This window comes from Austrofundulus limnaeus, unplaced genomic scaffold, assembly GCF_001266775.1.
Source record: "Austrofundulus limnaeus strain Quisiro unplaced genomic scaffold, Austrofundulus_limnaeus-1.0 Scaffold29, whole genome shotgun sequence".
Lineage (NCBI taxonomy): Eukaryota > Metazoa > Chordata > Actinopteri > Cyprinodontiformes > Rivulidae > Austrofundulus > Austrofundulus limnaeus.
The window spans coordinates 1,056,210-1,068,818 of record NW_013952431.1 but is presented as its reverse complement, the minus strand read 5'-3'; the positions used below and the strand labels follow the sequence as shown (position 1 = coordinate 1,068,818).

The 12,609-nt window shown below is 39.0% G+C and overlaps 1 protein-coding gene across 2 annotated transcripts in view; it reads right to left on the bottom strand.

Moving 5' to 3' along the window:
* Positions 1-12,609, bottom strand: part of LOC106515434 (serine/Arginine-related protein 53) — a 57,199-nt gene continuing 44,590 nt past the window's right edge. The window contains exons 3-5 of one of the 2 annotated variants that reach the window (XM_014005246.1): positions 4,583-4,689; positions 2,377-2,475; positions 1-611 (exon numbers count right to left, since the gene is read on the bottom strand). In XM_014005246.1, the coding sequence (XP_013860700.1) occupies positions 519-611; positions 2,377-2,475; positions 4,583-4,689 (299 nt within the window). In that variant the 3' untranslated portion in view covers positions 1-518. Of the gene's footprint in view, positions 612-2,376; positions 2,476-3,982; positions 4,482-4,582; positions 4,690-12,609 lie in introns of those variants that run through there. The other variant, XM_014005245.1, reaches the window with a different exon arrangement.

Genomic DNA, 12,609 nt, shown 5'->3' with positions numbered 1-12,609 from the left:
TTTTTTTTGTCAAAAAATGAAATGCTGTTTATTGTAGTTTAGAAAAATATTACAATTCAACTGCAACAGCTGTAGGCAGGTAAAAAAAAACAGCTTTTATTTATTGAACAGTGATTAAATGCTGTCAGAAAAAGTAAAATGAGAGAATATTTTTTCCAAAATGATCCAAATATGCATGTTGCTAATTTAACAGCTGAAATTAAACATTACAGCTTGATTTTGCAATTAGGAGACAGTCCCAAAACCTGTCACTGTGTGTCCTCCCATTTGTTCCTTGTCCAATATGAAAACAGAATAAAGCACAACACCCGCTGCTCATAGTGTGACACAGTGTGTACAGTTTACTAAACTGAGGGAACAGATTTTATTTTTACCCATGACCCCTGGAGGGCTCTGTACAAAATGAGTGCTGCCACGGTCTAATGGCAGTAAAATTATGACAAGGACTTTGAAGAAATAAAAGTGAATGAGGTAAAGATTTAGACTAAAACTGTTCTCAAAAAACAGATTTCTTTTCTTCAGGTCACAGGACTTCCCATGAGCCTCTCCTGTCGCAGGGAGATCAGTCTGTTCAGCCACAGTTCCTTAGCTTTCTCCTTGTCCATGAATAACTGTAAGAGAGTGTAGAGAGGACATGGTGGTAAGATAAAAAAACATAGACAAAGATCTTAAAATCAAAAAGTTCTACAATTTAGTTTTACTTTCCTTTGTTTGGGATGTGCATAAATGCAGCGATAAATGAAGATCTGTGTATTATTACACTGAGATGAAAATAAAAAATCAAAACACTGCTATGAAACTCCAAAATAAACAACAAAAAAGAGGAATATAATAAATAAAAACATTTTACATAATAATAAATAAATAAACAACAACAAAAAAATAAACTAAACTAAAAATATAACATCAAAAACATTTCCCAAAACAGTTGGAATTAAAGTGTTCCTTTTTTGCTCAAGATCAGTCCAAATTCATACCTATTCATTTTGCAATAACGTATAGGAATGCTGCTAATACTAGTCCTTTTAGAAAAAACAATTCCTGTTCTGTTTGTTATAATGTTGTTAATGTTTATAAAGCTTCCAAAATAACTAAAACAATAAGACGGTGGTTTTATAAATAAGTTTAGACCTTCATGGCACATCAGTTGRTTTTCCTGCTCATTTCCCTCCATGTGACCTCAGAGTAGTTGCTGACATGGATATGATGTTCTAATACTACACTGACAGGTGCATCTCATGTATTTTTGGTTCTGTTTGTTACGTCCGCAATGCACACAAAATACTTTAACATCCAGCCATGTGCTCCTGGAAAAAGGCCTGCATATGCTACTGGTTTCCAGTGCAGTTCATCACTGACAGTGATGATAGTGACTGTGAGAGGGCTGTAAAACCGCTGCCCTGAGAGTCTGATGAATGAAGGCATCAGTTTATTAGGAAGTAACACAATGACTGAGACGCAGGACACTGAGACATCAGGGACAAATGTCAGATTATTTCTACATTCCCTGCATGTGTTTGGGTGGTGGTGGGGGTTGATAATGTTGACARGCTGCTGATGTGTACATACTGTACATCTGGGTGGTGATGTGTCTATTACTATGCAGATGGTGGAGGAACTCCGAGTCCGTCAATCCTTCATTTCCAACCTACGCTGTGTACAGCTACGCTGCCTGTAATCTGTGTGTTAGATTCAACACCAGCGGGTTCTTGTTTGTCGGCCCTGAGCTGGTGTCATGGTGCTAATGAGGCTGTGTGTGTGGGATGACAGTATCTGAACCGGGCTAATGGGACTCATCTGTTCTAATTGGAAGTGGAGCTGGAGCTGGAGCTGGGGCCGGGGCCCGCCTGGGGCATATTGCTACCATATATCAGCCTGTCTGACAGTGGATGAATGCACATGTGTGAGTGTGTGTGTGTGTGTGTGTGTGTGTAGTGGGCTGGGAGGGGTGTTGTGCATCTCTGTGAGTGGGTTATCTGCATACATCAGGGTATAACTTAGTTTCCCCAGTGGAGATAGATGACTGGGAAGCCCCAGGGAGCGTTATTGGAGTTTAAAGTTTTTCCTTCTCGTTTTTCATCATTGGTTTACTGGCAGAGGAGGAGGCGATGTTAGGAAATCGTAAACTGGTATACTGAACCGGATCAGAATATGCAGGGATGGTGGATGGCAGAAATAGCAGAGGTACTAGTGGTGTTTTCAAAGGAAAAGTTTACAAAGTTTGACCACAAATTACTCAATTCTGGTGTTGCACTTAAAAAAAAGACAAGAAATAAAAAGATCTTTAACTCCGAATGAGAATTATAAATTCTCAGCTGCTTACAAACGGTTTAAAAAATCTGGTGCATAAACGAAGTGTGGCTGGTGATAACTTACACTGGGATGAGCAAGTGTGTCAGTGTCTTCGTAGACTATAGACATGGGAAGAGTGATGTTCTGAGAACTTGTCTTATCAAACTCCTGCTTCACCTCTTTCTGTGTTCAGAGAAAAACAAACAAACAAAAAAGATAACATAAGTACAAACAAACTAGACATTTACTGGCATTGTTGCAGACAAAATACATTAAATACGACATCATTAAAAAAAGGAAAAGGAAGGCAAAACTTCTAAAACATTTAAACAAACTGCAAAAGTCTTAGAATCATGTTATTGGCAACAGATATATATTTCRTATAAGTCCAGAAGGATTCTTTGAAGATATATGTACAGTAACAAATAATAATAAAACTATAATAAGACCGATTTAAATATTATGAATACCAGTTGCCATGAGGATTAATTCTAACTTGCAATTTGATATTTGTCCAGCAGATGGCAGGAAAGGACCAGTCTGTGATGTCAACTTTGAGAAAAAGTATTGAAAGTAATCAGGCAGAAACAATTTGTTATATACCATTAGATTGTTGTGCATGTGTGGGTAATAATATATAAACACTTTACTCTTGTTTCGGCTAAGGTAATTTAGTATTGATTAAATGAGTGGTTTTAGTCTTTCTAATGCAGGTGATTACTGACGCTAAAACTTGTATGTGTTAAAACAAAAGTTTGTGACAAGTTAACTTTGTCAGATGAAGAGCAACATTTTGTACTGAGGGGAAAATAGTTGTTTCACATTACTTTAAATGAGAGCAAAAGCTTCTAAAAAAGTACTTAAACTTGTCCACATTCTAAAGGCTAAAACAATCTTCCTATATAAATGGAAAGTCTGGTTTTATTGTTGCTCTTGAAATAATATAAACATCAAAATATACTTTTTTTCCCCCAAATCCAGTTACATTTTGTACACTCCTGATCTAAGCCAAAGAGCAAATCTTAACCCAGCTGGAAAAAAAAATATTTTGGAAAAAAAAAAGTCATTTTATATTCAAAAACTGAATTTGACTTGGTGATGTGCCAAATATCAGGCAGTGAAATTAGTCATCACATTCTCAGGGAACAAGCAGCTGATTATACTGTTTTGTTTGTTCGTTTTTGTTTATACAACTTACTCAAAAGTAAAAAAAAAAACAGCTTCCCTCTAACTGGTTTTAATTTCCTCAATAGCCAGTAAAACAACTTTTCTGACCTCAAAATATGTTTAAAATTATTAATAGTTATTCCTTGTTGCAAACATTAAGATTAAAAAATAAAAATATAAAAAAGAGCAAAGAGTTCAATTTCAATTGCTGGTAACTGTTTGGTCGCTTAATATATTCTGCTACACAATACACTAATCATTTTAAAATTTACATGGAAATATGTAGATAATAACTGCACTCATATTTAACTCTCTAAAAACAATTGGTCTGCATATTTGACTGTAGTTGTGAGTAATGCACACAGAATTAAAACATGATGGGATGTTAGTCCTGTAAACTTGATTCTGTATTTTCATTAGAATGCTTTAACATTCTAAAAGAGCAAAACTACATCTATTCTCCGCTAAAGTTAAAAAAAGTTTTTTTGTTATGTAGAACTGACTCTACTGTGATTTTTTTTTCTTGTTTGTTTATATTTTTCTGCTGAACATGGTGTGCAGACTGGGGTGTACATCTACTAGATAACATCCTGATAAATTCTCTAACTCAATACACGACAGACACAAGACACTGAGCAATCTGTGGTGTCTGTCCATGCCAGGGCAAACTGGAGCCCACTGGGTCATGACCTTTGTCAGACTCACTACAGCGAGTCCCAACAGTCTTTGTAGGCTTGCTGTCACATGTTGTCGCTTGTTCTCTAAAAACAGCCGTGAGCCCCAACAAATCTAATTCCTGCTCCTTCAGAGAGAGCAACATTTCAATAATGACCTCTGTGTTTTGTCTGCATCTGCACAACCAGAGTGGGGGGTGGGGGTCGCAGGACGGCTGCTGCCTGCTGTGGCTTTTGTGTGGGTGCTGCCGCGTTGGAGCCAGCGAACAGCGGAGCGTCTGATGAAACAGTCTCAGGTTGGAACAAAACGGCGCTGCAGAGCACCTTTTGATTTGGTCTGGGCTGTCTCTGGACAGACGGCAGAGCAATCCAGAGAGGAAAATTCAATAAGAGACGGGTGAAAAGCTAGAAGAGTGAGGGGCCACGAGTGAAAGAGAGACAGAACGCACCTTTATGTCATCCCGGGATGATTTGAAAGCCTGAGGAACAAAGGAATCACTCTCGATGGCCTCAATGTCCTTTATCCTTCGCACTTGCTCCTCCAGAGAAGTTCCCTCTGAAACACAGAGAGAAGCCATGAACAAAAGCACACACATACACATCAAAAAAAAAAGACACATGTCCTCAGACACACACAGTGTCTGCTATTTCCTGTCATGTTCTGAAAGGCACCTGATTTCATCCAGATTGGGCACTCCCTCTTGTTTAATACCTTTTGACACATACAATATGAGATATCTGATATTCTCCTATTTTAATCTCGCCCCCCCCAAATAGAAACGTACTTATGCCTAGCCAAGGATGCAGACTTCTTACAAAAGATAAAGAATAAAAAAAAATACTAACAAGATAATAGCCAAACAGTGAATTACACTCAGATAATGGCATTCTAAAATAATCAAAATATGAACACAAACTCAATGCAGTGCAATTTCATTACGGAGAGGAAATGTGATTAAGTTTCATATAACTCTCGTGTATCAGAGAGTAGACTTCTCTGGCTTGTCCAATCTAACAAAAAGACACAAAGAGTTTCCAATAAATTACTCTTGGATATAAACACATCAGGATTCTGCATATCAGATAACAAATCATTTCAAGAATCCAAGAGCAGTCTTTGGAGCGTGGGAGGGCAAAAATAGGTGTGCCGGGGAAGTTAGCGACAGCGAGGAGGGGGAGAAAAAGAAAAAGTCTGAACGCTCTCATTATTTTCCGGCTGTCAATCTTTCTACTGATCAGTCAATATTCATCCCTCTCTTTCCCATCCATCCGTCCTCTCCTGCACTCTCCCATCTCTGTATCTGTCAATCCAGCAGACATCCATGTTTCCCTGCTGCACCGATGTAGGCTGTGTCATGCAAACAAGTACACAACATGGTCAGAGTGGGACACAGGAACTGAAGTACGCCCACGTGGACATGCAAACTTACAAACTCACATTCGCAGCTTGCAGAAACACATACTGTGTGRGCGTCCTTCGAGGTGCGTGCACACYGTATGCATTTCGGAGCTGATTACAGGAATTAATTCAATCCATTAGCAGATACAGAAAGGGTGTCACAACAGATCTTCGTGGCCCCGCTGTTTAATGAATAAATGAATATTTGGTCCAGCAGTCGCAGCAAAATGTCACACACTTTATTAAGGTTCATAACAGCACTTCAACGAACTCGGGTTTGATTTTGACGCAGTGCAGAATTGGACAAGTGACTGACGAGTGGAATTAAGCCTTTCTATATGACAGACTATCAGCTTGTCATCCAGCACGGGAAGATGTGAGCAGAGACACATCACACAGCGGCTCCAAAAATAGTCATTACCTTGACTGAACACAGGCCCAATATCCTCCTGAAGACTGTGGCCTGTCCTTCACACAGCTATCACCACTGCAGGGCTGCACAAATGTGTGTGTTTCATTGGAATCTAACGCCCGTGACTGCCCCACAATTAATTCAGCAGAGTTAATTRGTTTTTTTCAATTACCCCTTCTCCGCTGTCCTTTCAGCATGAATGCCCTACATAAACAATAGCCACACTGACATGTACACACATAAACACACACACACACATGCTCGTATCTGCTAGCATCTACTTGGCGAGCCCGTCGGTTGCTGTGCTGTCCGCGTGTGGCGCAGGAATCCATTAAGGCCTCAGACTTTTTGACAAACACATTATTGGTAGATAAAATGACTTCCATATGCTGTTTGTCAGATGTCAGCGGGAAAAGATATGTATTTCATGAGAAAATCAAAAATAATGGACTTTGAAAACGGGCTAAGCAAGCTCAGAGGCAGGCAAAAGAAATCAATACTCTAGCTGGGTGAGCGCACTCTGCAGCTCCAAGAGGTCAAAGTTGATATTTAATATTGACACATTATCTGGCAAATTAATTTAACAGGTCGACTCGATTGTCACCGCATTAGGAGCGCTTCTCTGTCGGTGATGAGARGAGGATAAAGTGAAAGATGAGACAGAGAAGTCAGAGGAGGAGTGGGAAAATAGATAGGGAGGAGGGAAAAAAGAAGATGCAKGTAAATACACTGTAGATGCTGCTTTAAATCAAGTATAACTAATGCTCTGCTTCAGGTTTGAATAATTGATAGTGGGAAAAATATGTGCTAAAAAGTGTTCCTTGTATGATCACATTCATGAARGTGTGCYRTTTTGTGTAAAAACAAACTAAGTCAGAAAATTCACTTGCCATCTCATTACTGAAATTAGTAAGATAAGACAGCAGCACTGATGAGCAGCTCACAATCAATAGGCTATTGTTCTCTCTAAATAGCTGTTTGTCCACTTCATTGATTAAGACCCAAAGACGGGGAGAGAAAATCAAACCAGCCAATGGAAACAGATTTCAGATCGTCTGCTTCAGCCTTGAAGCCAGGGGCAGCAGTTACACAACGCTGCCAAAAGAGGGGGCTGTTCCACAACACATACGAACAACCCGAGCTGAGGTCATCCGGTGTTGTCTTTGTATACTTGACTTTGGTCTACAGTTTGTCAATCAAGAGTAGCTGAGCCAAATATATTGCTGCTGCTGATTAGTTCCAGTAATTGACTGCACTAGCGATCCAGCTGAATTACTGCAGCACTTGTTTTATAGGAAAAATAACTGAAAGGCAACTGCCTGTACCTGAACCAAAATGTCTTGTTATTTAGCTTTTAAAAAAATGTAAGAGCATTTATTGTATATATAAAAATAAAAAGGCTACAGCGTAAAAGGACAAACTCTACCCTTGAATTTATGACGTTGTGAATGTATAATGCAATGTGTTGTGACTTTGAGACTTACTGAATTAAAACGAGAACTTTTACTTTAAATTGATGAATTTCATCAAAGCAATGTTTCTTTTAAATGCATTAAAAGCCACAAAGGCTTGTTTTAAATGTAATCTTCCTTGCAGTCCCTTTTATGTATTATTGAAGCACCACACCCCGGCCACATCAAGTCCAAAAAGAAACCTGACAACTTCTTGCATCAGGATGAACATATTTAAGTTTTATACCTTGAGCCTTGTTTTCACAAGTACACACTCTGCAGCATCCCCTGATTTCCCAGGTTTCAGTAACGCGCCTTTGCCTCCTCTGCCTCCCCCCCTCACACCGCCTCTCTCCCTGCACCGAGGTAAAGATGTGTAATTCAATGCTCAATTTAGGCTGTCTCAGTGGAGATTTTTTTGCCTGCTAATTGATAGAAATTAAGCCATTAATCAAGCCACGAGCCATCATTCAACCCAGGGAAGATGAATACAAACTTTCATAATAACCACCTTCCCCATTTTAGCCTTCATTAGCATTAATTTTTAATGTAATTATGCTATTCTTTTACACTGAGCTCATAAATTACTGCTCMTTTGTTGCTGGCTGGCCTTGTAAAATCCAGAGTAATGCTTTGTAGTCTGATCTTTAAGGCAATTACTGGCTTCTTCACTCTTTTATCTCCCTGCATTTCCAATAACCTGCTCTCTAATGATTTATCTCCGCTGCGTGCACCCCCCCCACTACACACACACACACACCCTCGCTGCCACCATCTCCACCCCAGTCCCCTTCCTGTCTGTCTCTCTCGCTCTGCACCAACTGCCCTGCTGCCAGCCTTCACCTAAAGTACCTCGTCCACCTACGTTCCCTTCACGTCTTTTTCAGCAACTCCGGATCTGGTAAACACACCAACACGTGCGGCCTAACTACATTAACACAATCAAAAGCCCATAAGTGCATTTAGTGTGTGCGAGTGAACTATCTTTGTTTACCATCTCCTTTAATCATTTTCCAACTTCATTAGTAAATATCCAGCTCCAGCAATTGCAGGAACACCAGGGGGAACGTCATGTTAGGAGACCGATGCTGCAGCTCACTCTCTCTGTCTTGGCTGCTCTCCTGTGGGTCTTACCTGTAGGCTAAGCTGCTCCTGTTTATGTGACCCCTGAGCTGAGTAAACTCACACATACATGCATGCATGCACGCAGGCACACACTCGCAGATCTTGGCATCAAACAGTTGAGTTGAGCTTAGAAGGACTGCGTGCTGCGGGCGATACAGAGGCTTCAATCTGGCCCTGTGTGCAGCAGCAGCAGCACCAGCATCCTGGCTGCAAGTCTTTATTGGACAATTCTTCAGGCCAAAACAACAGGCTGCTGCAATGAAGGGCTGGGAACATGAACTATTTGGTCTAAAAAAAGTTAAGAAATGTATATAATTTACTTATTACTGTTGAGTTTTCCTTGTTGTGGATTTAGATTATCATCTGCCTGGAGTCTGCAATCTTACTCCTAAAGATGTTATGTAAAATATAACAGTTTTAACACTGTCTAAATTAAAAAAAAAATAAAACCTGACAGACTATGTTAAGACAAAGAGCTGCCTAATGGGGACCTTTGTTGGGTTGGGTATGACTGGTCTGGAGATGTATTAAGTAGCTTAAGCTTAAGTAGTCGCTTAGATCTACAAATGTATTGATTCCAACTGATAGCAAGAAGCGCAAAGCTTAATGAAAATATTTACACAAGCAATATTTCTGAAGCTTTAGAAAGTGAAAAGTGGGKCTTTCATGAGAAAAACTAGAAATATTGTAGGTGACAATGAGTATGATGAGCGCAGACGAAAACAAAATGAGTAACTTCTTCCTTTTCACTATTTAAAGCCGTCATAAATAAACAAATAACAAATAACAAATCTATTTTATTTTATTTATTGTAGTTAACCTGAAAACTGAAAGTAAAAAAAAAGATTAAAATGGTTCTAACCCAACCAGCTTTCCACAAAAAAGACTAACTTCCTGTGGTTTAGTCAACAATAAATAAAATCCCATATAAAACACAGAATATTGTTGTGTTCATTTATGGTGACGTTGTGACAATGACAAACTTGAGGCTGTGATGCTGACACCCACCCAAAGCCTGCAGCAGACAGGGTCAACAGATCACCCCAAAATGAAAGAAAATTCTACCAGGCTGAGCCAGATGTCCCAAGTCTGTCCCCAAGGAATGTCCGTACATGTATGTATGTGTTTGTAACTTGGAGCTTGAGCAGCGTGATGTCAAATGACAGAGCAGGTGGCTAAGCCGGACTAATGTGAGTTCCCACGAGACTACAAACACACACACAATACGCAGTGACTTATATATTACAGCTACCCCCTCCTTAAAAAGCTGCATGTTTCTATAGCCTATGTTRTAGCAACAATCCTCTATGCAGCGTAATACATACACAGACCAAATGATCCCATGTGGTGCTCACCTTCTTATCAGTGTCAAATGGTCTCAGTGGAGTTCTGTCAACTCCTGTCACAATCATCAAAGCCTGACACACATCACCAACCCTCACTTTCTGACTGAAACCTCCTCATGAAACACTTTAGGTAGAACTAGAATATCACTTTTAGAATAAAGAGTCAAAATCTAGCTTTAAGCCTTCATTGACCTCAGCAGACATGCATAAATGWTCTTATGTGATATCTGTTGGCATCAGGGAATGAGGAGCAGCTGGTGACTGAGTGTTTCAAATACACACACTTTTGTATTGTCTCCTGCTGATAGTGATCTCCCACTCTCCAGTCAATAAAGGTCTGAATGATGAATTAAAGACCCAAACAACCTGCTAATGACAGGATGACATGGCAGCCACGCGCCATGCTCGGCTATCACCGTTCACATCTCTGCTTATCCCTCCCTACGTGCCATTTTTGTAACTCGGTCCTGTTCTGCTCGCCTGCCCTCTTAACTTTCTTCCCCTAAATGACCCCGACTACATTGAACAATCCTGCTGCTACAAGTAAATATATGTAATTTTGTTCCTTTTTCATAAGACAAAAAGGAAGAAGAAATTTGTCCATCCATTTTTTTCAGCCATCAATCTATTACAGTTATTTTGTGACGAAACAATGACTGAGATTTCTATTTTATATTGATTAGGTTTGGGCAAAATTGTATCGTGCAATTAATCGTCAGAAAAACTGTCAATAATTAATATGACACTTTTTTAATTACTGCAACTAGTGTCATGTGATGACATATCTTTGTGTGTGACACACTCTCCTCATCAAGCACACATATAGCCTGTGGGATATTGTGTTCCTAAAGATATGTTGCCACTCCACATCATGGAAAAGGTGGGTTTCAATTCACAGCTTACTATATTAACCTGTTAAAATTATGACATTAGTTTGACTGATGATTTTTATATATAATTTTAAAATGCAGGGTAACAGATATATAGTCAAAAACATAAGAGCAAGTGTCATCTATTAATCATCTTATTAATCATTATCGGCTAAATGTCACAATTAATCGGGATTCATTTTTTTGCCAAAATTGCCCAACCCTAATAATGATGCTAAGCAATGGTTTGACATTAGCTAAAATTATTTTATGGAAAATCCAATCAAAATTTACAGCACCCAGAGAGTGTTTGTTAAAAAGACATCTAAAATACATGTAAACCGTTTATAGACATCCGGACTGAAGCTGGGATAAGATTAAACCATAGAGCGTGAACTGAAATCAGGCCAAATTTCATGAACTCCTAATGACCTAATTAGCCACACAAAAGTAGCAATAATACAACACAAAACATAAGACCCACAATTTGTGGTCTAGTTCAAGTAGCATTTTTCAATTTACGCCACAGGATTTTATTAATTTTTTTTTATTTAAAAATGCAACTTCAGTTTCCTTATTTATGTTGTCTGCACGCTTTGTGTCTGCACACAGCCTGTAAGGTCTAAAATATCTTTGTCACTTTAAATAAATAGAATTTTACTTGGTTTTAATCTGCTAGTAAAATCCAAATTTAGAAATATAGTTTTCTATTAACAAATATCTCCCTTTTTGCTCTCAACTGATCAGAGTGACTGTGTTTTTCCATGATGCTGCTGTTATGTTTGAAAGATCTGTGACTTAAAAGTGGATGGGGTGGGGGGGGGTCTTAGATGCTCATACTGTGAGGCAACTTTTTCCAGTTAGTGCTGATGTGCTTTCTTGAATTTTGTTTAATTTATGGATGCTGACTTTCTGTCATTTGTTGGTTGTTTGTGTGGTATGAATTTTATAAAAAGTAAACTGCTTGGGTTAAAAGTGATCCAAATGTATTCAAAGAACTTCAAGTCTAAATGATGGCTATGGCTAGACTCAACACTGAAATTGTATATATTGCTCACTGTGAAGTAAACAAAAATACTGAACATTCATCATTTGGGCACTAGATTACTATACATTATGGGATTTTGACATGGTGGCCATCACTTCCATGAACATAATTAATGTTTTCTTTGCAAAATCAAGGAAACCTATTTGTCTGTTTGTAGCTACAACCAGAGTTAGAAAATACCTGTTTATGTCTGGTATAGAAGCTTAAATCTTACCAAAATGTATGCCAAGTCCMCACTCAATTTGCTGATCTGTCTGCAAAGAGCTAACCGAAACCACCTGTGCTTCTTTTGCTTGTGTGTGTTTGTGAGAAAGAAGAAAAGAGAGAGTAGCATGAGTGTTAGCCGATGGCCAGAGTCTGGGCAGCATCACAGAATCTCATTAAACAGTGATGCTTTCACAGGCTGAGTGGTGAGACGTTCAAGATTCACAGCCACTTTCTGCGTTGACTGTTTTCAAATAAGTATTGGCGGGATTCCTAACATTATTAAATTTTGTTTCACATTAGTCCCACTTTGTCAAACTCCCTACTGGCTTTACGATCTTGTTTGGAAAACAAGAATCACCTAAAAAGTTTAGGGAAGTCAGTATAGATTTATTTTGAAGTACACAGTAACTGTTAAGGCTTTTTATTAAGCACAGTCCTGTTTTAGTGTGATGAGAAATAGAGCGTCCGCTCTGCCCTTTACCAGAAATAACAAGCATTTGACTGCATTAACTTGATTTTAAGCCCGGCTGCGTGTACGTGTATTGAATGTGTGTGTGTGTGTGTGTGTGTGTGTGTGTGTGTGTGTGTGTGTGTGTGTGTGTGTGTGTGTGTGTGTGTG